Source organism: Equus asinus, chromosome 4 (genome assembly GCF_041296235.1).
Source record: "Equus asinus isolate D_3611 breed Donkey chromosome 4, EquAss-T2T_v2, whole genome shotgun sequence".
Taxonomy (NCBI): Eukaryota; Metazoa; Chordata; class Mammalia; order Perissodactyla; family Equidae; genus Equus; species Equus asinus.
The window spans coordinates 117,023,078-117,049,782 of NC_091793.1; the positions used below are offsets into that span (position 1 = coordinate 117,023,078).

The 26,705-nt window shown below is 38.3% G+C and overlaps 1 protein-coding gene across 17 annotated transcripts in view; it reads right to left on the bottom strand.

Moving 5' to 3' along the window:
- Positions 1-930: 930 nt before the first annotated feature.
- CCDC141 (coiled-coil domain containing 141) overlaps positions 931-26,705 on the bottom strand; it is a 176,547-nt gene continuing 150,772 nt past the window's right edge. For 8 of the 17 annotated variants that reach the window (XM_014834088.3, XM_044768637.2, XM_070508194.1 and 5 more), the window contains 7 exons: positions 23,507-23,647; positions 22,596-22,784; positions 21,052-21,235; positions 17,757-17,869; positions 13,160-13,276; positions 4,892-5,748; positions 938-2,763 (listed from right to left, as the gene is read on the bottom strand). In XM_014834088.3, the coding sequence (XP_014689574.3) occupies positions 2,496-2,763; positions 4,892-5,748; positions 13,160-13,276; positions 17,757-17,869; positions 21,052-21,235; positions 22,596-22,784; positions 23,507-23,647 (1,869 nt within the window). In that variant the 3' untranslated portion in view covers positions 938-2,495. Of the gene's footprint in view, positions 2,764-3,760; positions 5,749-13,159; positions 13,277-17,756; positions 17,870-21,051; positions 21,236-22,595; positions 22,785-23,506; positions 23,648-26,705 lie in introns of those variants that run through there. The other 9 variants (XM_070508195.1, XM_070508193.1, XM_070508186.1 and 6 more) reach the window with 8 other exon arrangements.

Genomic DNA, 26,705 nt, shown 5'->3' on the forward strand with positions numbered 1-26,705 from the left:
CTCTAGAAGTAAATGAGTAGAAATCATGTATACATCTTAAAATAAAAACATTATTTGAATTTCCTGTTTTTCCTTTTTAACTAATAATCTTAGTTCATACTTCCTTGAAGAGAATTCTTTGATCAAGACAGAAATCTTAGCAAAAAGGAAAATCACACTTAAGTCTTTGAAATTAAAACATAACCAGAAGAATAAAGAATAGCAAATTATTCTTCTCTGCTGCGGGAATTACTAGACAGTCAATCAATAGCCTAGAAAAATAAGGTAGGTAGGTAGGTAGGTAGATAGATAGATAAATGGATGGATGGATGGATGAATGAGTGGATGGATGGATAGATGATAGATATACAGACAGCCACCTGAACTACATGTTGAATATCAGCATCATGCTTTTTCCCAATATTTGAGTCTATATATGTGTGTGTACATATATGTGTGTGTATATATATACATCTTATACTTGCTATATACATCAAATATATCAGGGCTGCATATGCCTTATTTGGTCATATACCATGGATATATGTATATCCCACGCTGCTCCCCAAAGGATTAACATTCACTGGCATGCAACAGGTAAAGCAAACCAGCAGTTCCCATGCCCTAACAACTCCAAACCACAAATTCAACAAAATGGGATAGGAAATCCTACTCAATTAACAAGAAAGAGAAAGAAAGTGGGACGAGAATTTGTTACCTGGTCCTGTCTGCTCTCTTTGGACATGAATAGGTTTTACCCTTTAGCTTCAACATGGGAATTAGGGAAGATATGCAAAATACTTAAAACTGGAAAAAAAGGGTAAGAGAGTTAAGAGACTATGAGTTCCCTAGGATGCTGTACATATAAGCTTATAATAGGTTTCTGTCAAAATTTGGAAGAAAATTTAGAGATTTAATTTTTTAATTAAATTGAATACGCAGCACAAGAAAAAATATGCCAACTTTTTACTCAACCACACACTTGACATCTTCAGATAACATCCAGTAAGCATTTAATATCAACTTAAATATATTACATTTAAATATTTTTATTATTTGTAGACAGTCTTACAGCAACATAATTAACTCAATCTCTTCATCAATAATCTATAATGAATTATTCTTTCAACTAAAGATTTTGCCCTAGCATGACAAGGCTATGTTTAAAACTTAAAAAACAAATGTCTCCTTTATTTATGTTTATTTTTTAAAAGAACCAAAAAGATGATCATCATTTCTGAATAATATGTTTCACAGGAAAGCACAGAGTATTCTTCAATATTACACTGATAATTACAAGAAAAGGATAGAATTCATCTTCTGCCATCTTATTACATACTTTTCCCCCTTAGATCATACTAAATACATCCTCCTAAGTTTAATTTCAAGTCTTTGAAAAGGATATAGTCCTAAGAAATTAGGAAGAAATTTAATCTCCAACTCATAAAACATCATTTTCCCACATGGAATAGTCGGAAATCACACACTAACACCACTCCTTTAATTTAATATTCTAAAGAAACAGCATCTGAAAGAGAAATAGTGGTCAGGAGGCAGTGGTGACAAATTACATGAAACAATATAATTACCCTTAGCCTTCATAGAGTGCTTTCCATTTTTCAGATCTTACAAGATGTGAAATGAAACTCTCAATTGCCCAAGAGGTAGATGATCAACCCATTTTCCAAATAGGAAACTGAGGCATGGGGATGTCCTTCCACAGGCTGCAAAAATGGGCAGCAGCAGAATCAAGATTAGAAACAGGAGGAACCAGTTGCAGTTGTAGATACATGGCTTCCCAAAATATGTCAATGGAATGACAGGAATACTGTCGGTCCATCCCTGCAGCCTGTTCCATCTTGCTCTATGACATGCATAGCTGATGCAAATTTGAAACTTCATTTAAAGTTGATGGCACATCTATTCTCCAACGTGAAACCCATGAGATCAACACGAGGAATGATTATCTACATTGGCATCCTCAGACTCAGGAATGTAGGCTATGTTGAAACTACATAGAATGTATTTCAATAAATGAGATCAAGACATGAAAAACAAAATTAAAGGACAACTAAAGCAATAATGAAAATTACAACTTCAGTTCAAGATTTCTACTGTTATTCTACAAAGAGATGTTTATGAGTACAATTAAAAATAAATTATCAAACAATTGGATTTGAAATTTAACTTAGTTCTCTACGCTGATGTGAGCCTTGATCTGCATGGTCTTAAATTAGGAGGGAATAAATATAGCATAATTTTACTTTTTTATCTAGAACATATCTCTTTTTAGAATACAAAAATGCGTCCTTATTCACTGCTAGTAATTTACCAAGCTCCTCAAATACATTAAAGCACTAAAGAAAATTTGATTATTTCACCAAGCAGTGGTGTTAACCCAACAAGCCATATGGCCAGAATGCAGGTATACTTGGTGGGTGATCGTGCAGGAAAATCAGTATCCGTGTTGCCCTTTAGGCTCACGAGAATGCCGTCCACGAGTGCCAAGCCCACAGTCACTGTGTGAGTAGCCAGTACATTAGGAACACACTAACATAGATGACACACAGCGTTATCCAGTTTATTCTTGTGATTGGCGGCCTGTGGTTACCTGTCACATGGAGGATGACATTGGAAGAGAGAACGCCACTAGAATTTTGGGCCTGAGCCACATAGAGGCCTGCGTCTGCCTTGCATACCTTCGGAATGGACACCAAATGTCTCGTCTCCTTGTGTAAAACCTGTAAGTGCCCATCTGCAGACAGTTTCTGGCCTTTCTTGTACCTGAAGCAGAGAGTCAGTTTTTAAAGTCAGGACTACTGTTTATTCACATGATTTCCAAGTTCTAATAACCATTGCAAATAGGCCCATTACTGCTGCAATATTCGCTAGTATTAGCAGGAAAATTGTAGCTATCACAAATTCCAGTGGGGCTGTTTATCCTTCAAGCAGAGGTTGGCAACTGGGGGCCAGTGAAGTTTGATCACCTTGGATCATGTTTTTAAAAAATTGAATTTTTTGACAACGTTAACAATTGGATTATTGCATATGAAAATTCAGATAACCAACTACTCTTAAAAACACCAGACCATCTGGTCACACTGGGCCACCATTTGCTCGTGGCAACAACTATGTAGAGTGTGAAATGGCACCCCCTACTTGGCCTGCGTCATTCTTTCAGCTGCTATGGTACAGCAACTTGTGACTTCCTAGAATCTGTATTGGAGTGAGACTCATCTGGCCCGCCATATTCATTCCATAAGATCCACATGAGAAGACCAGCGAGCTGTTGTAGGGGAAGGTACTTACACAGCATTTCCTGGTAAAATGAGTTCCTTTAATTTTTGTGAATTAATTTCATTAGAAGAAAATGATTTCTAATTATAAAAGGTATTTATGCAATTGGATTATTACTGTTAATGACATGTTTCTAAGTTTCCTATAAACATGAGCACTTAGCTTCACCTTTTTATAAAGCAAATAATTTGTTTATTTTGCATATTCTAGATTCTTGTTTATTTATTTATATCCATGTTCTTCTACATAAGAAGTGATGACAAACCTGAATTATTCTCTGTTGCCATTGTCAAGTGATAATTTTGCATTTTTCTGTGTCGTAAGAACGTATGATTCCCTGATAACTTGCCTATTGCTAATTGAGCAAAATTGTTGTAAATCTGAGGGCAAGATATTTTTCACAATGTTGCAATAGTTCTTCAACGCAATATACTGACCAAGTTATTTGTTGTGTCAACAAAAACAAGAAACACTTCAGACAACATTTTTCTTTGATGTGAACTGATATTTAATAATAAATTAAATATCTTTTAAATTCATAAATATGAAACTCCTGATCTGTAAAAAACATGCAATTGTAAAAACAACAAAATGAAACAAAAGCATGAATGGTGGCACCGTAGCACAAGTGCAGTTTCTTTGAATAATCTGAGAAACCAAAGTTTTCTCATAAATTCTTTAGATAACCGATTCACGCTTCAAGTACCATCAATGGGCACACACAATAATTGAAACTGCTAATTTAACATCTACTGAAATATTATGATAAATAAATGCTATTTTATTTATCTTAAAATATAAAATTGTTTTCTTCTATTTGTAACTTTGCCCTCAAAACTACTTAAGGGTGAAAGAATTTCTAAGTGTTTAAAAGTAACTCACATGTTGAGAAACTTACAACTGTTTTTATAACAACAATAGGTAATTCAAAACCTGTATTCTGCACTTTACTTTTATTAAAACAGATAAGCTTAAAAAATAGTGATGTCTCCAGAGTGAACTCAGACTGTTCACATCTCAGTTATTACACTACCTTTCAAAAATGGACTATTACTCATCACTGGGAGCAACTGTGAAAGAAATATTTTTATTCCATCTCTCACACTGAGGAAATTTATAAAAAGAATTCTTAGTGAAACAAACCAATATTACAAAGGTGGCATGTGTGACTGTTGGGAAGAGGGAAGAGATGAAATAAGTAAATGAAAGAAAAGGGGAAAACCCAAATTCTTATCTTTTTAATTGAATAGGAGATGTTAAACCAAGAAAATGTCATGCTTATGCAGAAATAAACCATAGGAAAGAATTTCAACCCATAATCTTTATAATGTGGAATGTTAAACTGATAAAAACAAAAACAAAGCACAACAAAGTTGCGGTGCTTTTAGAGTTTGTTAAATTATTCTTTTATATAGTTACTTTTTTCTTAAGGGTGTTAGCCATGCTGCTACCAAAATGAGAGTTGGGGGTTTGATGTGAGGTTGAATCATGCAGTGGGGCAGTGTCCTAGAATATTAATAAGCTGTCCCTAAACCTTTAAGTTAGTGCACACAGAACGGTTTGCTCAGGGATCCAATTTGTTTGTGGTTATGGCTTGTCATTATAGGCTACCCACCATGTCAGTGTAGGCTCTGGATATCCTGTTACTTCAACTTCCAAAGTCACTGGAGAACCTTCCATGACAGTGACATTAGACAGGAGCCTGGAGAAATTAGGTGCCTGGCCAGCTAGGCTGACCATGCTGTTCTTTGCTGAGGTACCTTTAATCTCTTCTCGGGGAACCATTTGCCTCTGATAGGCCCAGCTGGGGCCTGATGGAAACCCTAGGCCCAAGAATGCATCCTGGGAAGCATGCAGCCTATCTCGGGTTTTAGTGATGTTATTCTCAGCATGCATCTTCTCCTGTGTTTCTAGCGAACTTCCCTGAGCCTGAGGGTGCTGCTGGAAAGCTCTCCCATGCACTTCACTCGGCATGCTCTCTGGCTGTTTAGCACTGATTTTGCGGAAGCCAGTAGTACTTTTTTCCAGAAATCCTCGGGAGGTTAATGGGAGCTCAGTTTTGACCTGGGGGTACGGTCTCTCAAAATGACTTGAAAATGTTTCTCTGTTATCATTGCAAGCATCAGCAAAAGCAGCAGGTGGTGGAAGACCAGATTCCTGGGCCTCCCCTAGACTGCCGGCCCCTATCTGCATCCTGTGTCTGCTTATATGAAGGCTGAGGGAGGGGCTGGCCTGCTCCTCCACTTCCATGTCAGATGGTGCCAGGGGGGAATCAGGGCTTCCTGGGAGTGGAGGCAAGGAGATGTCATCAGGTGAGACACACTCATATTCTTCTCCTGAAAGTGTGTCTGCAGGCAGGAGCAGGTGTTGGACACTGTTCTCTTTGTCAGGGGACAGCTGCTTCAGGCCCTGGGGAAGTTGACCCTCTCTGGTTCCATTGATGGCCAAAATGTCTGCTAGATGTGCGTGCTCCTTCAAAACAGAAAAGCCAAAGCTCTGAATTAGGCATTGTGTTTTCTTTTTTCAGGTCTCAAACTCAACTCCAGAGAGACAACTTGAGAAATTCTACAGTGAGTTAAAGCTCGGAGCCCTGGCACAAGCATTACGGAACTTGAAACCATTCGTCCGTCTACCCTGGGCAGAGTCCCATCCCATGACTAAGGAATTGGTAAACTGACCTCAGGTCTCTGAGTGAAATGTGATACAGCTTGTGAAACAGAAAAGAGAAGGCCCTAGTTTTCATCTGTGAGGAAGGGGTTGGCCTGGATCAATGTCTTTCAAATCATAATCTGAAGTGTCTCCTTCCACCAGCAAATTCTGCTTGGGTTGATCGCCTATACTCCATGGGAACACATAGCTCCTAACATTGGAGACGCCCTTGTTAGGTGATCTCTCAGATCCTCCTAGAATTACCTCCTCTCCTTTCTCAGGAAAGCCATTCTTTTTTAAAATTTTTATTGTGGTAAAATGTACATGGCATAAAATTTACCACTTTAACCATTTCTAAGTGTATAGTTCATGGCATTAAATATCTTCACATTATTGTGCAACCATCACCATCATCCATCTCCAGAGCTTTCGCACCATTCCAAATGGAAACTCGACCCATTAAACACTAACTCCCCATTCTCCCCTCCCCCTAGCCCCTGGCAACCACCATTCTGCTTTCTGTCTCTATGAATTTGACTACTCTAGGAACCTTATATGGAGAAAGCCATTTGTAATGACTGATTTTGTTTCTTCAAGTCCCTTAGTTTTGTCCTTACATTGAAAAATATTGATTGAGCACCTGTTATATACTAGATACTGTGTTAGACATGTGAGAGAGGAAACGGTAAGTAAAAGTACAGTCTCTGCCCTCGTGAAGATGACAGCCTAGTGGCAGAGGTAGATATTAATGCAACAATCACACGTTGTGGCCTTTCACAAGAGAACACACTGGGATACAACAGAGGAACACCTGCCGGTTATCCTTCTGCCCCATGTGGAGCATAGGTCATGCTAGGATGCCACGAACAGCCGTACTTCACCTCCTGCTGACACTGATCTAGTGTTCCTCCCCATTAATCCACATCTATCTCTTGGTTAAGAAGAGGCTCAAATATCCCTCTGGCATAGACTCAAAAGAACACTGAAGCTGAACAGGCTCTCATCTATCCCAACCTGCTTCTTTTATATCTACTTCTTTCTTTGCCTTTCATCAGCATTTTGGGTGCATTTTTACTTAATTAGCAATTACTGGTTTTGGTCCTCTTGCTACTCCTTGCACATAAGAAAGTTACATCTTGCCTTGGCTTTGAGTTCTTCATTTTAGCCCATAGTCCTGCTCCTGACATCCACTTTATAAATGATTTCTGAGAAATAAATGTGTTTTCAGATCGAAGGTTAGAAGCCAAAACAAAACAATGTTATCCCACAGATATGCCGTCCTCCGAGAAAGCATAAACCCAGCTTAGAGAAAGGAGTTTCCTTCAGCCATTTAGTAGAAGTTTAAATTCTGAGTCTAAAAGCTAGAAGTTCTTAAAAGTCCTTCTCATTAAAAAAAAAATTACTAAATAGACACATACCCAGTAAGGTACGCCCCTCCTTCTTTGGGTTTTCCTACTACAGCTCACGCTGCCTCTCTCTCCATTTCTTCCTGAAGGTAGAATGCTTGTTTCCCTTCTCAGAGGGACTTTGATCTGACCTCTCGTCAGTCTAAGAATCTCCTCTATGACATTCTGGCAGCCTCTGTTTGAGCACTTTTCCTGAAAGGGTGCTTTCTTTGAAAAGGATTTTATGCTTTACTTGTATTAAAAATATCTTCCTATATTTAGTCAAGATCTGCCTTCCTGTGGTATTCACCAATGGATCTGAATTGACCTCCTGGAGCAACATAGAAAGATATCCAACTGTTTCCTTTTTTAACAGCCCTTTGACCATTTGGAGAAATTTGGAGAACTGGAACCTCTCAGTCTCTTTCTTTGTACTAAACACCTCCAGGTCTTCTTCTGCCCTGCTCCCAGAACTTTCACCATCCTGGTCACTTTCTTGGAGGTCCCATTCCTCCTGGGCTATCAGCTCCTTCAAAGGAGAACATGGATATTTGTTGATCTGAGGGTCATCCAGGGGCAGGCTACTCTTTAATGACTTCTTTGGGTAACCTATGCCTCTCTAGAGAGGAGCAACGTTTTAAAATTGTCTGAAAATTTGCAGCAAGTTTAGGAGAGAAACTTGGGTAAAAGTCCATGCTAGTCCCCCACTCCTCTCTTCCTCCTGGGGAGGAATTGATGTAGCTATCTGAGGGTTTGGAAGAAGACACTGAGCACCAGCTCTGTCTCCCTGAGGCCCTCTCTGTTGGATCTGCCTTTCACCAAATGGGTACATTCACATTGGTTCTAAGGCATTAAAAATCCAGGTACAGAAAGCCTGTGGTTGTCTAGCTGTGCACCTAAGTGCCTAGGTAGACAAGTCTATCTAAATCAGAGGGAAATCCACTAGGAAAATCTGAGCCATGTTCTCCCATCCAGCCTTTACTGGTTACTCATTCCTGAGTCCTGTGTGTCACTTTCACATGGTGCCAAACTCAAGAAGGGAATCCAAGGATATAAATTTTTCACTTCCTACAATTCCTAAAATGGAAACAACACTACTAGGTTACTTCTACTGACAATAAGAGATACAGTTTTCTCAAATCTTTTTCTAGGAGCATTTCTACTTATTAATGTTCCCCTCCTAAATATGTTTATGTCCAGGATTTATTTACTTTCCCGATGGAGAGTAATCAGTGGAATCATCATCTCCTTGATCTATACGATATGTTTTCATTGTAGTAATTATATTAATTCTTTTTTTTTTTATAAGACCCACTTGGGACTACTGACTCATACCAAGTTTTTAATCAACTTAAATTTCCCACCTCCTCTGTCCATTAACATTGTTGATAAAAATGTTGAAAACGACGGAGTTTAGGACAAAGTCAGATGTCTCCTCAAGGCAGACTGTCTTCCAGGTTGACATTGATGAACTAGTTAATACTCCTGGGCACAATTATAACCTGACCAAACTCTCATTCAGTTCACATTTCTCCACTTATCTTAAGAGAGATATCATGAGTATGTTTATCAAATGACTTCCTGAAATCACAATAAATTTTGCCTCTGGCACTAGCCTAGAATTACTCATTAAAGAACTATCTCAGAAAACAAAATAAGGTGAGTTCAATACAAGTTTTTCTGAGTAAATCCATGTTGTCTCGTGGGGCTTCTGCCTTTATTCCCAAATGCAAATAAGCTTTCAGTTTTGGGGTCATCATGGAATTTTACAAAATTTCCTTTTGAAACTCACAGAGCTATAGTTTCCTGGGTCTACCTAGATATCCTTGATGAAAATGGTTTCCAAACATTCACATATACCAGCTATTTTTTGTATTTTCCCACCACAAATCCATCTTTGCTATTAGTAGAAATCACATGTGTGTGTGTGTGTGTGTGCATGTTTCCAGAAAAGGGTAGTAAATCTATACATCTCAGCACGGACAGGGCATATTTACATCAGTCTGATGTGTTCTGGGAAAATTGCTGGGAAATTCTGATCTGAATCACCAGAACATAGCTCATTCTCAATTTGTTTCTCTTGCAGCCTTGGCTGCTCTTTGTCTTTTTCATCGATTCTTTTTTCTCTTCCCACCTTGTAGACTTTTGAATGATGTGTGATCTCATCTTTAAGTTATCTAATCTTCTCTATATATTTTTCCTCTCAAAAATCTCACCCACTTTCATATCTAATGATCAATTAACTTTTTTTATTGAGGTATAATTGACATAACATTATATTACTTTCAGGTATACAATGTAATGATTCAATATTTGGATATATTGCAAAGTGAGCACCACAATAAGTTCAGTTAACATTCATCACCATACTTAGCTACAAATTTTTTTTTCTTGTGATGAGAACTTTCAAGATCCACTCTCTAGCTACTTTCAAATATGCAATACAGTATTATTAACTATAGTCACCATGTTGTACATTACATTCCAATGACATTCATTTTAGAACTGGAAATTTATACATTTTAACAATTAACTTTTAATTAATCTTAAATCTATAGCTTCAGATCTTATCTCTGTCAGGATTTCTGGACTTTCATTTCCACTGATGGACATAATCACTTGGATTTACAATCATTGTCATGTAGGCAAACAATGTGATTATCTAGAAGAGAGACTATAATGATATTTTATATCCATTGAACTAAATATGTAGAACCAATTCTCAAAGTATATACAGAGAGGAGCCAACTACGTGCTAAATTTAAGGGACCACCACAAGACTTTACCTTCCCAAATATCTCCACAATAGATAGGCTTATCTTGGGATAAATAAGATTTAATGAAGGTAAGTGGAAAGTGGAGAAAGAAAGCTATTGAGCATGGGACTTGGTCTATGAAGGTGTTTCTGGGGAAGGCCTTTGGAAGAGGCTTGGGGCAGCTAAGGGGTGACTTGGTACTTTTGGGCACTTGGGGTGGAAAAGGTAAAAGAGAAGAGGACAGAAAGATGGTGAGGAAGACTTTATCTCTTTCCCATTTTTTTTCCTAAGCAAGTGTCTCAAGAACGTTCCTCCAACCCCCACCCCACCAGGTGATCAAAATTAGTGGAGGAGGGCCCAGGGACCGTCCTCACTCAGTTTGATAACAGCGCTCCACTGAATTGTTTGGTACAAAAGTAGCTCCCTGCTATTGCTTTATTAATCATCATGTAAACAGATGAACAGAAAGAGGCGAAAGGTTTGACCTGGGAATCTGGTATCAGTACAAACCGGCTTACTTATGCGCAGCAGTTCCTTGCAGCTCTCCTTCGGTCTTGTGGAAAAGTTACATGGCTGAAATTCAGGAGAATTGGGCTGCCTGCCCAGTGCTGACACTACTTTCTGTGATTTGGGGAAGGCAACTAATTAATCTTTTTCGGCCTCGGTTTCCTCAACTGTAAAATGAGATTTGATCAGATGATTGTTAAATCCCTTCCAGCACTAGAATTCTGGAACTGTAAATGCTGGCGGCCCAAGCCTTCATCTTCTCCCGAATAGTTTGTGACTTTAGGCGAGGCTCTTCATACTCTGTGCCTCCATCTACTCTTAGGAGTTTTTAGATATTACTATAGATTTAGCTTCGGTGCTCACCTTGGGGATAAAACTCCATCGCTAATCTGTTAGCAGGGCAAGAGGCATTGCATTCACTAAATTGCTTAATTCTACCTGTTGCATTTTTAGGTCAGAAAAATGAGAAGCACTTTACTCTCTCCAGGAGAAAATTCTGTGATGAATATATTCTTGTAATAGTTTAGTGGAATTGCTCTTTCTGACTCAAATAATTTTCTAGAGAAGATCAACACCATTTAAGGGAATCAGAATTGAACACAGTGATTCCTGGACAAGCTTTTTACATCGTGCTTCTTGTTATCTGCCCACATGGTGTTTTGGGGAATTATTACATCTGACCTATAATATAAATGATAGAGATAATAGAGGACAAATGTGATCGAGTTGTTTAAAAGTGAAGATTACTGCCACCCTTTCATTTTGCTTTCTGTGCCAATTGCACTGGAATGTATATGCGAAACAACGTCAGCAACAGTTCCTGACAGCTGTAATTGGGGACCTTCACTTCTGTCCTAAATAATTGATGATCTATCATGTCTTTTAATTTGTAGTAAAATAAAAGTGATTTATCAACAAAAGTAAATCTTGCTTTTTATTTAAAGGACTCTATTCCTTTAATTTTCCTTCTAAGAAAAATAAATAAAAGCAAGAAAAACTATTTTTACTAAGTATAAATGAGTTTGTTTTCTTTGGTAGCAATAACATTCATTTCTAAGTAAATGTGTGTGGTTGACAATGCAGAAAAATGTGCAGAATTGAAAAACATAATAGGCTGTTGGACTTAGTATCTCTTAGAAATTTAGTTAAGAAAATGGGATGCATTTAATATTATTCTTTATTAAATTGACTAGTCAGTCTCAATCGAGGGTGGTTTTGCTCCCGAGGGGACATTTGGCAATTTCTATAGACATTTTTGGTTGTCACAGTTGGATGAAGGAGGGGTGCTACTGGCATCGTTAGAGGCCAAGAATGATGCTAAACATCCTACAACGCACAGGGCAGCACCCTGCAACAAAGAATTCTCTGGGCCAAAATGTCAATAGAGCTGATGCTGGGAAACTCTGATTTAGACAAATCAGACTAACCAAAGACCATGTGATATAAGACTAAGGTCCAAACAAGAAGACCAAGGTTTGGTAGCTTTCCTTTGCCTTAGAGAGGAACCCGAGTTTAAAAGTCTCAAGTCCATGCCACAAAAAAAGTCAGCTTGCTTGCTGGTCCTTGCTGCCTGGTGGTCGTATGATTGCACTAGACCTTGACATAGATTTAACCTGTGGAAAAGGACCTATAAAGAAGCTCTGAGAACTGTATTGACTTCAAGGAAAGATAAATCTTTCTCCTTGAGATAACTGCAATAAGTGGGGAGATTTTTTTTTTTTTAACTCTCAGGTTATAGGAAGTATTTTTTATTAATTTGGGGGCAGTTGAGAATCACATTGACTCTGCTTGTTCTTTTAGTTCTTTGGGAAAGAGAGAAACATTGGGAGCAGGCGACTTGGCAAAACAAAAAGTCAAGAGCTAATTATAGTCCAGCAGCTATGAATAGATAGTGAGCAATTTATCCTGAAAATCCATAATGATGTGATTTAAATCATGCTTTTGAAATCATGATACATTTACATTTTGTGAGTATTTGTAGGTTTTGTTACATGCTTAATTTATTTGTAATGCATAGGTTTTAAAGTCATTTAAACATTTCTCTAAATAATTTCATATTTATATTTCAGTTGGATTCTATCTTTTAGTACATGTGCCTGGAAATATCCTCTTAGAGGCAGATTCTATGGGAACAAGATACAATCTAATTTCACGTATTAAGGTCTTCCAATGGGTAGTGCAAAAGAACAAAATCACAGCTTGGCGGTATGATAAAGAGGGAGAAGTAAAACCTGAAGTTGGGGTGGAATACAAAAGGACAATGGGAAAGGCAGCTAAAGATGGGGAAAATATAAGTGGTTTAGGGCGAGGCTGTGGTGTTTGAATAGCTGTCCCAGTGCCACTGTGAAATGCTTGGTTCCAGTGTTCAATAGGAGGAGCTCAGAGGGAAATAGCAGGGATAAGAGAAGAAAGACCAAGTAACGGTAGAGAGGAAGTAAGGGATGAGGACACTCACATTGCATTTACATTGGAAGATACAATTCCGATAGATAAGAAGGCTTCAACTCACTTCTTTTTTTGGAATGCACAATGACTCTAACCTCAAAACAAAAGTATGAATAGCTGAGGTTAAATAGTTTTCTTTACCTTATTCCTTTCTTCTTTCAATATTGTCTGCTTATTTCTCACTGGTTCTTTTAGTAGGCCAATACCTTCATCGTGGAAATCTTCCAAAGTCAGATTCATCCTTATAATGTCTCCCTGCTACACAAAGTGATGGTTAGTGAGAACCTGGGCCAGGAAAGTTGGAAGAACACTGCCAACAATAACCGCTTGGAAAAAAACAGAGGCCACGTGTAACTTTTCAGTAAATGTATTCTACAAGAGACTGAAGTATTCCCATGATGTTCACGTCATGTTCCCTTCAAGTTCACAATTCCCCTCCTTCCTCATTCCTTTTGATGCGGGGTCGGTGAGCTGAGGAGTCGAAAGAAAGATTTCTTGGACTCTCAAGATCTGGCAGTAGTGCTCTTTTATTTAGAGAATAGTGTGGAATATCAGGGGGACAGGGCCCATGGGCAGTCAGAGCTTCTGCTGCTGCTTCTGCTGCCCCCGCTGGCATGGGGACAGGACACACGGGCAGTCAGAGCTCCTGCTGCTGCCCCGAGTTGAGGGTTAGGGCTAAATTTAAGGCATAGGTATGTGAGTCATCTCTTTACAAGACAAAGGAAAGAACATGAAAAAAAGTTAAAATGGTATCAGTGCAGGTGGGGTCTGGTCATTGGGTGATCCCATGACTTTTAGACAAGAATCAAATCGGATTAAGTAAAGGTTAGAAAGGTTGGACGCCACCACCCTAAACCAGTTACATGAGATTGCCAGACAGCAACCATCTTAAGTTCTTGCCTTCCCCATTAAGAGCTTCTAGGGACAAGGTTATCTCTCCTCTTCTTCCAGGTACAGAGAGGGAGACACCTTTTACAGATAGAGATTTACCTTACAAATGTAAATGTGTCCCAACAAGGGCAAGTTCCATTCCCCAGAGCCTCCTTCCCTGTCCCAGCCCATCAAAAGCAATCAGCCCAAAACAATCCTGATGCCAAAGAGACATATCCTGGGGTGGCCAATTTCAGGTCCCTACAAGGTCATCCCCCCTTCCTTCACAAACGCAAATGTCTCTCAAAAGGGCAAGCAAAATTCCAGTCCTCGGAGCCTGCTTCTCATCTGTAGTTTTAAAAGTAACCAGCCTAAAATCCTCATCACTTTGATAAAGTTTATTGCCAGTAAATACTGGTTGTTCAAGGGCCTAGCAGGAAAAAAGTCATTGTTACGATAGATAGGATGCACCTCCAGGAGCATTCTCTAGAGAAAGGAACCATTGTGCATGGCAGTTTAAACCATTAGGAGAGTCTGGGGGAGAAGCAATGAGGTAGAAAAGACCAAAGATTCTAGTGGACAACAAAGTAGGAAATCCAGAGAATTCATACAAGCAAAATGTTTCAGAGACTCATGAAAAGTGGAAAGAAATATCGCTGAGTATGGTAAAGAAAAAAAAATAACTGAGAACAAAGGAATGCTTCATGTGGGTGATGATATTTTGTTCCTGTAGTTCATGGGGCTCCATTTTTGTCATGGAAATAGAGGGGATTTGCAAACAGCTGCATAGCCAGTGTCGGGCCGAAAAGACTTCATGAAGGTGAAATGAGCCAGAGGTACACAAAGTGAAAGAACACTGGTTTAGGCTGATGATTATACTGCAAGACAAGATTCTCTATTCCACACGGAACACAGTCATTAGATGGGCCTTAGAGAAACAAGCATGCTCCTCAGTGCACATGCTACACGGACTCAGAGGATTTGGGGAGACACTTACTGGGAAGATTCAGTTTTTAGTCTCAACTCTAAAACTTAGACTGGTTTGTATCACTGGTAAGTTACTCTGCGTTAGTACATGCTTGATACCTAATTCCAAAATGGGAGTGGTTGTGGAAAGAATGCTGGATTTTAAATTATACCTAAGTTCAAATTCCAGATCCACCACTACTCACTTTGGGCCCCAAGCAAAGCATTTTCATCCTCTTTGAACTTTACCTCTAAAACAAAGAAAACAACATTTGCCTTATCATCCTCACAAGGTTATTTGGAAATCACTGAGGTAATACATATGAAAATCCTTTGTAAATCTCGAATTGCTATACAAAAATAGAAAGGATTATTATGACTATTTCAGCCTTGACAGGGATCTCTGGGACTACTTTTTAATAACCCCTGCAAAAGAGAGCCATAGCATCACCTTAAAAACATAAAAACTAGACGTTTATATTCTCACGCAACCATCTGTAGTGTGTTAGCGAGCATTCTTTCACCAGCTTTTGTTCAGGCTGTAACTCATAAAGGCAATGCTGGTGCCTATTTCTTTTGCCAAAAAAGCCCTTTCTCATTTTTATATTCACCCAAATCAAACCTTTTTGAGCTATTGAACGATCCTTCTTCTCTGTACCAATCCTTTGAGCTTTTCCTACAAATGCCAATACTCTTTCTGGAGAACCTGTTTTAGGCAAAACCCAGTGTTAAATGTTGTGTAGGATGCTAAACTGAGCAGAGCCATAAGGTTTCTTCGAGTGTCATCAAGTAGAGGGGTTGGGATGGGATCAGTAGTTGCATGCGATGACCAGGGTGGGAAAGAACACAGGTGCTGTGGGAGGTCAGAGAAGGGGTGACACAGCTAAGGAAGGAGTCGTGGAGGAGGCAGTACTGAGCTGGGCTCTTAGAGGTGGTCAAATTTAGATAAGCAGAGATAGAAGGTCACGCACGTGAAGTAAAGGTCCAGAAGCAGGAAACTCGGGAGCGTGGGGTAGGAGACCAGGGAAATAGGAACCAACACGGAATGGAGAAACCCGGTGATTTGAAACAGCGATCTGCCTCACAACACTGGAAGGTCTTGAGTCTGAACTCTATTTGGTAAGCAGTGGAGAGTTTGTAGTGAAGTGTTTTGAAAGTAAAAATGACATTAGCAGAACTGTGTTTAGGAAGGGTGATCGCTGCAGTGGATAATTAGGAGGCTCTCGACTACTACAAAAAAGAATCCAACTGGTGGACTGGGAATGAGAAGGGGGGGCGTGAAATCCTGACTATGGGGCGGGTAGAAGGAATGGGGAATGAGGAAGTGGGGAGAGGGAGTAAAAACAGCTTTCAGGAAGAATAGCCATGAAGGCGAAAGCTAGAAAGAGATATAACTTTAAGAGAGGATATTTTATTAAGCGGATCTCTCTCCAAGATGTACAACATAAATGGGAGGGATGCTGTGGACAATAGAGAGCAAAGAGTCAGAGGGAGCAGTGATTTTCAGGCTGTGTATTGAAAGTCAGGAGAAGAAACAGATCTTCAAGGGGTGGGGAGGAAATAATAAATGTAGAAAAAGAATATAAGATATATGGCACATGCATACATTACCGGTGGCATTATAATTGTAAAACATTTATGGAAAGCAATTTAACACATACATATTATTCTAATTCCGTGTGTGTGTGTGTATATATATAAGGAACATTAACAACTTCATACCCGTTTACCCAAATCTGCTTTGGAGAATTTACACATAGGTAATAATACAAAAGAAAGAAAAAGAGTTATGCATTAAGATGTTCATAGTAGTGTCATTTAAAATGATAAAAAAAAAAACAAAGTAAAAAAAAATCCAGATCTTTAACCAAATGGAAAAGATAATTTGGTTGGGCATCCATTGATTTAAAAGCTTGACAAACTATTTTGAATGGAATGAGTACTCAAATTTATGGCATGGAAATTCATGCAGAAAAAATGGTTGCTAGAAATATACATAATTCTACTCTGAACTGCAAGCGCACCATTACGTCTCAATGACAAGAATGACCACAGCAAGAACGAGGGGTGTCTTCTTAGTCAATACTCGGGCCTACCCTGTAATTAGGTTCCCCTATTTCCTCGATTTTATAGATCAGGAAACTGAGTCTTAGGGAGATTAAGTAATTTATTCAAAATCACAAATCCAATACTTTGAGGAGTTGGTACTCCTCGGTGGTGGCTGTGCTTCACTCTAGAGCCTGTGCTTGCCATTCCCTCCATACTAAATAACCAGTTCTTTCAGCCAGTTGTAAAAACTGCACTAATAAAACCAATTTTCGACCCACAAAGACAAAAGAATACATATATTTCTGTCTTTTAACTGGATTTTGCCTAAGCATGGACATCAACATATTTTCTCTATATTTTTTACCGTCACTTTTTTATTCTATGAAAGATGCATGCTTGGTTTAATATTTGCATGAAGCTGAATGTTCAATGAATATAGTACCTGAAGATTAGTTGTATTTTCTCTAGAGCCATGATTTGGAGGAAAAAAACACCCCTAACACATTACATTCATTATTTATGAACAAAAGCATAAGGCTACTTAATATAGACTTTGCTTTGATTTTAATGGCACACATTTATCCTTTAGGACATGATCCATGAAAATGTAAACGAGACACCTTAATTGTGTTTAGCCCTCATTCCAAGCAATATTTTTCTCTGCAGTGATGGAAAAGAAACAGAATTAATTATCAGAAACACCCAGATAATTATGTTAGAAAGCTGTGAAACAAATGTGCACATTATGTCCCTCGAGAATTTCCATTAGAACATCTTTGCACCAGAAGACACTCAATCAACACATTTTTATTTATATCACTTGAAAATACATATTCTGGGAAGAAGGAATTACCTTCAGTTTTTCTTCAAGCTCTGTTAGAGAGGCACATAATTCAGTAATAGATTCAAGAACCTCCTTGTGTTTTGCCACTATTTTCTCAGCATACTTCTGCCCTTCTTCAAAACCTGGGGAAGAGATGGGACAAAACTATTTTTAAAAGTCAAATCCTAGCAGGAAAAAAAAAAAAAGCCCAGGCGTTAATTAATCTCCCCAGTGTCTGGTGTAAGGGCTGGTAGATAGTGAGTGCTTAATAAATACTTGCTGAACACATAAATAAATTAATATAGTCTTTTATGGTATTCTAGAAAAATGGTTACATGTGTTGTATCATGTCACTTTTATGTAACCTAAATAATGTTGCTATATTAATACTCTTAAAGCTTCATTCTAATCAGTTTTCTCCTGTTCAGAACATTCAGTGGTTCTTCCCTCCCTAGAAAAGCACACATTCAAGGCCCTCCGTGATATGGTTTCCACCTGCCTCTCCCAAATGTGTGTCACCCTGATTCCCTCACGTATTTCATCTCTGGCCAGACTGACCCAGCAAACTCTTCCTTCAAAATCCCACAGCCACTGAGTATTCTTTCCCGCTCTGGGAATGCCCTCTCCCCTCTCCCTATTTCTGTTCTTAAAACCCCACCCACTCTTCAATGCCAATATCTTTGTGAAAATGTTCTTAACCATTCCCAACTGGATTTTCTCTCTCCCTCTTGGAATAATAATAAAAATATGTGCCATGTAGTGAGTGCTTATGATTTGCCTGGGGCTAAGCACTTTATATGCGCTATCTAATGTCCTTGGGTAGGCTCTATTGGGTTTCACAAATGAGCAACCCGAGGCTCGAAAGAGCCTCTTCAGGTGACCCAGACAATAGCTGGAGGAGACAGGGTTTAAACCCAGGGCTATCACACTCTACAGCTTAGGCTAAACTTCATTGTGCATTATTATGGGCTGAAGTGTGTCCCTCCACAAAATTCATATGTTGAGGTCCCAATCCCCAGTATCTCAGAAGGTAACCATATTTGGAGACAATGTCTTTAAAGAGGTGAGTAAGCTTAAAAGAGGCCATTAGGGTGAGGCCCTAATCCAATGTTACTGGTGCCCCTCTAAGAAGGGGAAGATACACCAGGGGTGCCTGCGCACAGAGGGATGTCTTTGTGAAGAGGCAGCAAGAGAGGGACCAACTGCAGGCCAAGGAGAGAAGCCTCAGGAGAAACCAAGCCTGTCGGCGATTTGATCCTGGACTTCCAGCCTCCAAAACTGTGAGGGAATAAGTTTCTGTTGTTTAAGTCCCCCAGGCTGCGGTATTTTGTTACGGCAGCCCTGGAACACCAGTGCACACATTTTATCCTTCTTCACTGCTTTAACCATATCAAGACTTCTAGGCCTGGACTTTGGATCCTCCAATGAAAGAACTAGGTCTTATTTGTCTTTGTAGCAATCACAGCTCTTAGTACATAATAGGTACTCAAAATTTTTTTGAGATAAATGTATTTGCATTAAAACTTTGGATTCAGTAATGCTTGGGTGGCCTGCAAGAGTTGATATAACATTCCTAAAGTATCTCACTTGAAACAAATTCTTAAAAATGCATAGCTTTGATACTAAACAGATGAAGACACCTGCCATTCATTTATTCCTTCAATGATTCACTTAATCATCAAATATTTGTCAATCACTTAGTAAGCACCAGGAAGCGGTAAACTAACAGGCAAAATCCTTTCCCTCACAGAGCTTACACTCTGGTAAGGAAAGCCAGACAACAGACAAATAACCATACAACGTGGCAGTTGGTGATCATGGCCAGGAATAGAAAGAAAGCACGATACAGGACCATGCATGATGCGAGGGGAACATGACTTTTATGGTGTCTTTGTGAGTATTTACCATGTCCTGAAATTGAATAGGCACTGAAATAAAGTGATAAAATATACTTCTTTTGCCCTCAAAGTGCTTATGGTCAGTAGAGAAGACAGACAAATGAACAGATAATTATGCTACAGTGTGAAAAGTACAGTAATAGAGAGAAACATATATAATATTATGGGAGCAGAGTGCCTCCAAAATGTTTTAGTGCACTCCTACAGTTACTATAATAACAATCAGACATCAATTAGATTTCACGAATTTTTCAATCTGTATTTTATTTTTATGTTTCTACCCTTTTCCTTTGGAAAATCATTAGTAATTCATTCTCAATAATTTAATATTAAGTAGTACAGGATATATTGTTCTACAAAAATTGTATGGCTACCCTTGGAGAATACTTCATGTTGCAGGAGAAAATATTTATCTGGTAGCAGCTGTGGGCAGCCAAATGATGCATTTTATAGCAGCTGTTGCTATCCTCTTTCTGGGCTGGATTTGCCTGGTTACTGGGTATTGCTCTTGGCCTCTTAGTTAACAATATTAGGGAATTCATGAAACTTATCCCTTAGCACTCTCAAGGGCCATCATCACCCAAAGGGGCTTCTTAAATGGGGGCCTCCTTTAGATAGAAGGACTTCTCAGGCTGACAACTGTGTTATCTTTCTTAGCCATGGAGAAGAGGAAAGCAGTACCTGTGACACCATAAGTTGAGTTCTCCCATTTATTCTACAGGTGAAAGGAAGGCAAGGATAAAATTTCCAGCTCTCTCTCTTTCTTTCTCTCTTTTTTGGTGAGGGAGATTGGCCTTGAGCTAACAGCCATGCCAATCTTCCTCTATTTTGTATGTGGGATGCCACCGCAGCATGGCTTGATGAGCGGTGTGTAGGTCCGCACCCAGGATCTGAACCCGCAAACCCTGGGCCACGGAAGCGGAGCACACAAACTTAACTACTACGTCACCAGGCCAGCCCCTTCCAGCTCTTTCTTTTATCCACACACTGTAGCCCTCACAGAAATGAGAAAGCTGTAGACTTCGGGCTTAGCTTTATACCTACTTAAAGTTTCATGGGAGTTTTGTATGTTTTTCAAGGAATCACTCTAGTGGAAATTAGATTTTTTGGTCTACAGAAGCTGAGTATTGTTCTAGTTTTATTACCCTGGAGAAGATCAACAGGAATGGGGGAGAAAAGAGACTAGAGAAGGAGGGTTTACACAAGGAAGTTAAGCATCCGCAGGCTTCATCTCCTATGGTCAGAAGTTCCTTCCTCAGTTCCCTGCTGTTAGTTTTGCAGATGTGGGTTCTTATCTTGAGCCTTTTCCGTGAATAGGTTGGTTAGTGAGAATGCTGAGGACTTGCCATGCTCTGCTTCCTGCTAGATTAGTTTCACTATAGGTTTGTTCAATGGCAAATCACCGGGTATCTTAAAAGAGGCCTCACCATATAAGCGCTGAGCGAGGTCGCTGATCTCCTGAATCCTTGCCTCTTGCTGTGGCACTGAGGGTGTGATAAACTTATTGAACTGCTGGTGGAGAATTTCCACGGCTTCCTTTGTCTTGCACTCTGTGGAATATTTTCCAACTCTTACAACTGTGGCACTTGCATCTTCATACCAAAAGTGACACTAAATCAAAATGGGATAAAGTAGGATTAAAGAGACAGCATCCTTCTAAAGTTCTTCATTTTGACCGCCGAAGTATCAAATTTCAATTTCCTCAAACTTTATATTCTTATTAGTTTGACCTTTCTAAGTCCTAACAAAGAAAATATCAAAGCATGATCAAATACTTTTGCACTTGGATATTAGAGTCAGATAAGAAAGTAAAGTAGGGAAATTCGTTAGATATTCCTGCCTTCTTGGATTTGCCTGAAGTCTAATTCCTTAGAGCAGTGTTGCAGACTCACAAGAATAGGCAGTACAAAAAATATATGGCACAGAAAGAATCCAGATATCAGCTAAAGGAAAGAAAAAGGCCCAAACACACAAAATCCTGGCTAATTAACTGAAATCATTAACAATACATGGATAAAGTATTGCCTGATTAACACTCTAATAAAACAAATTCTCTTTGAAAAATGAGATTTAGTCTACGGATTGAGGAAATATCATCTAAAGAATAGCATTTGACCTTTTTTAAATCGAAGGTTAGTCTTATTGTCAAAGCACCGTGGAGAATTGACACAGTTTCTCACTAAGAATAAATAACTGTGGTGGTAGGAATGCGTCTGCTCAAGCCCAGGAGCACTTAAACTGAGTGAGAAATAGAAACACACGACTCTGTTAGGAGCTGGCTTTGAATAAGTGCCACAGAGCTACAGCAAACCCGTATATCAGACATAGAAGAACGAGCATCTTGATCCTCCTTAATGTGGTGTTAAATCTAAAAACTCTACTGCATGGGTGATAAAGAGAGAGGTTTCGTATCTCAGAATAATGGGCTACAAAGAACACTAGAGAACTTCAAGGGTAGAGCTTCTTCAGTAGGAAGTGTGCAAAATAATAACTTTAACTTGTCAAATTTCACATAATTTACGCATACTTTACCATTTATCCTCATTTTTGTACCTGAAAAATCTCAGTATCACCTTTTCTTTCGAAATATTTTCAAATTCTGTGAAATAAATAAGTAATTTTGAGTATTTTAAACAGATATGCAGCAGTGAACATAATTCCATGATGGTTAAACATCTTGAGTCGATGAGGTTATAGGGAAATGAGAAACCCTCACATGTTGCTGTTAAGAGTAAATTAGTAAAATCTTTTCAAAGAGCAATTGGCCAATACAATCAAAACCTTGTAACATTCATCCCCTTTGGTCCAGCAATTCTATTTTAGGACATTTTCCTGAGGAAATAATCATGAAAAAGAGCATGATACATGGATTTAATGACAATAATAGCTAATGCAGTAGTGTTTTAAAGCAGCAGAGTTATTTTTTAAAACAACATTACACATGGATACCATTACAACAAGAAGAGGTTACCTCTTCTATCATCTCCTGGAGATGCTCAGTCAGGTCCAAATTCTTCTTGTAATCTGTCACAACTCTGTCAAACTCTTTTACATGTTTTTGCAAATCCTTCATGGCTTCCAGAAGAACACTAACTTTATTATTTGGATAATTTAATAAAGAAGTTTTATTTTCAACTTTTTCCATTTTCCTTTTTAAAGTCTGTGCAAAAAGAGAAAGTTGTAAATACAACATTCAATTTTTACTTATGAGGCGAGCTAGTGATTTAATATTAAGAGAAAGATTTGGAAAAAAATTTGTAGCTTCCTCCATTATAATGTGTTAAAATCACAATTATTTCAAATGGATTTTCCTCCAGATGGTTTATTGATTCAGCATTTAGCAAACACATAGAAAATTTACCATATACCAGGATCTATTCCTGATTTTAAGACTGATACTATGATAAAGAAAAGACAATGGTCATAAAATTAAGTATTTTGTTGTCCTCAGTAAGCTCGCTGTCTCCTAGGAAAGACACTCAATCTAGCCAGGATGTGGGACAATCTGGATAGGTATAAGGGGCTATGGGAGCAGCAGGGAAAGTTCCTAACATAGGCGAGTACAAGAAAAGGAAGAGAGGTGTACAAAAGGTGTGTGCATGTGTGCCTGCACACGCGTGTTTCTGTGTGTGTTTGTGTGCGTTGGGAGGAAGAATGGAACAAAGAGGCTGGATTCTGGCTCCATTCTGGAGCTGCCTCAAGAGACAAATCAATTTATCATATATTTTACACGAAGAACCCAATTATTATAAAAACGGAAAACTACCTTTTCAGTTCCAATGCTGTAAAAAAGCCCAAGATTTAGGCATCCAAAGTTGACATACAAATGATTTTACAATCATTGTAGTAGTGCACACACACACACACACACTTTCTCATTACCTGTAATTTTTCACCATACATATCAACTTGTTGAATTTGATATTTAAGAATCTTCAGATTCCGAGCTTTTTCATTTTTCTTAGTGTAATTAAACTTCAAATTGTTGAATTTCTTTTTGATATCTTTGAATGACTCTTTGAGCTGCAGTTCAATAAAAAGAAAGAGGTAATTTCCAAAATGGGAACACTAATATTCACTAGTAATAAATCAAAATATCTAACATTTCAAAATATTCATAATCTTAAAAATGCATTCAGAGTGACTGTCAATAGAAAAAAAGTCTGCGAAGTGAACACATAATGTGAATTTAAACATATCCTCAAAGTATAAGTAATTATAAATTGTTCTCAGTAATTTTTGATTTGTAATTTATAATTAAGATTACAGTTATAGAACATCTTTTGGCCTCTAAGTAAGAACATTTTTATCATATTATACACTATCAACGACTCTAGTTTTCTTATTTGTATTTATTTAACATCGTTTTCCCCATTCACTCTGTTCTCTATGTGCTAATATTTGTCCCAGACCCTCCCATCTCCCAACACTCTGTTAGAGCCATCAGGTACAAATTTATCAAGGCTCCAAGGAGCTGTTCATGTTGCAGAGGTCAATGAAGTGTTTACATTTAAACCACCAAGGACATTAGTGGGGTGGAAGAGGAGACCTAATTTGAGATTTAGCAGGAAAAGGACATTATTTGCCCAAATCCAGCTAAAAATTATCTTTCATGAGCAGTTTTCAGAAGAGATTTACTCTATAGATGTAGGCCATTCGCTTCAGAGGTCCTTCAAAAATGGAAAGTAAAGTGACAGTGTCACCAGTGATGGCATGCTAACTTGTATATAAACAGAGTATATGGCTATACATTGAGAATAGGGTATACATTATGACAGTATTAAAAAATAGCTTGACTTTACCAGTGAACCAAAATTCTAAGCAGTCCACTTCCATTAAATGCTGCACTTTCTATGCCCTTCTCCATATTCAAGAAGAATAAATATATTGACAGGCAATGCTCTCTTTATATTATCAGCAAAGAGAAGTACAGAGAAAACATAAAATTTCTCAGATTATATGGAAGCATTTAACAGGAAGAAAGAACAATGTCATGGTTGATAAATTTGAGCTATGATAAGAAAAGTCAGAAATACATTAAAATTATTTTCAATGACAGCAAATAAATTATTTGGGAGGGAATAAAGGCTGTGTACATGCTAGATTTTAGACCCATAATGCAGAAAAACATATTTACCCTAGAAAATGTTTGCTTTCTCAAAAGGCTTATTTCAAATTCTGCATGTTATCAAAACAAATCTTTGACCTTATCTTTCACACTTCCTGGAGACAATTATCTGTAAAGCCCTAGCAGACTTGCATCCGTGGAAATTATTACACTGATGCAATTTTTGCATCTGACACACCTCTACTTAATCAGTTTTGTTTATCTTATATAGTAAATAAAATTGTTGAACACTAGTTTTAGGCTACAAACTAAACCTAGCACAGAGACCATATCAAACAGTTAAACTGAAAAATCAGTAACATTCTGAAGGAATGGAAGGACCTATAGCTTCAAAATTTGAAAACTATTTCACCATTAGAACTCAGGAAAATATTTAAAATAACATATTTAGTGGGCATATTTGTGAAATAACCAATTAATATTTAAATTCTTTGGTATTTGGTGTTTTAATATGTATGTGTTTGATTTTAGAAGGAAAGGACAAATGAGGTCAATTTTATGGGATTCAGATACAAAGGGACTACATCCTTAGTTAGTCACATAAAAGTCTGGCAAGAACTTTCTCCCCGAAGTCATAAGCTGCCATGATAGGTGTAATAACTACCACATCTGAGGAAACCAGAGATTCTTATATTAAAAAACATGTCCTCAATGGGGAGTTATTGTTTAATGAGTACAGAATTTCTGCTTAGGATGTTGAAAAAGTTCTGGAAATGAACGGTAATGATGGTGGTACAACAATGTGAATGTACTTAATATCACTTAACTGCGTCCTTAAAATGGTTAAGATGGTAAATTTTATGTTATGTGAATTTTACTACAATTGAAAATACAATTCTTATTTATTTAATTTATTTTTTTGAGGAAGATTAGCCCTGAGCTAACATCTGCTGCCAATCCTCCTCTCTTTGCTGAGGAGGACTGGCCCTGAGCTAACATCTGTGCCCATCTTCCTCTACTTTATATGTGGGACACCTGCTACAGCATGACTTGACAAGCAGTGCATAGGTCTGCACCCAGGATCCGAACTGGCGATCCCTGGGCCACGGAAGTAGAGCATGTGAACTTAACTGCTGTACCACCAGGCTGGCCCCCAAATACAATTTTTATTTTTAATAAACATAAATAAGAGGTTGGCCCAGTGGCGGAGTGGTTAAGTTCATGTGCTCCGCTTCAGTAGCCGAGGGTTCAGATCCCAGGTATGGACCTACACACCACTCATCAAGCCATGCTGTGGCAGCATCCCACATACAAAATAGAGAAAGACTGGCAACAGATGTTAGCTCAGGGCCAACCTTCCTCACCAATAAATAAATAAATAAAAATAAACATAAATAAAATAAAAGGAAAAAAAAGTCCTGTCATTAACATCTATCCATTGGAAAATGAAATTTTATATTCCTTTTTTCCTTACTGGAACATGGCATATATTATAAACTTCAGACTAGAGAAAGGAAGGGGGGTTCTCTCATCAACCTGATAACCACTGGGTTGCATCTGCTTGTTTAAACGGGAAAGATCAACATCTATTTGAAAACTATGTGATGAACGCAGAAAGGCTGAGATTTAACACTTTAACTCTAAACCATGAAATTCCAAGTCTACTTTGGATTAAGAAATTTAAGACTGATAAACGATGAGTGAAATTTAATTTCTGTTTGCTTCCGAATGTACGCACTTCTGAAGATGATTTATAAGGCCAAAGAATGTTTTGGTGCTCTGGATATGTGAAATGGAATCAGCTTCTTTCTGACACATGAGCTCCTTTGACCAAGTTGCTGGCACTTACCTCTTTTGGACCCACTGGAAATCCATTTTAAATCCTGTGCCTTTCCCAGCTCAGATTCAGGACTATTGCAGATATGAGTGGAAGGCAGCATGCATGACCTACCTTCAGCAACTGAGGTTTTCAGAAAAATCTAGCCATGCCTAATTTTCTTACCTGTGCATTCC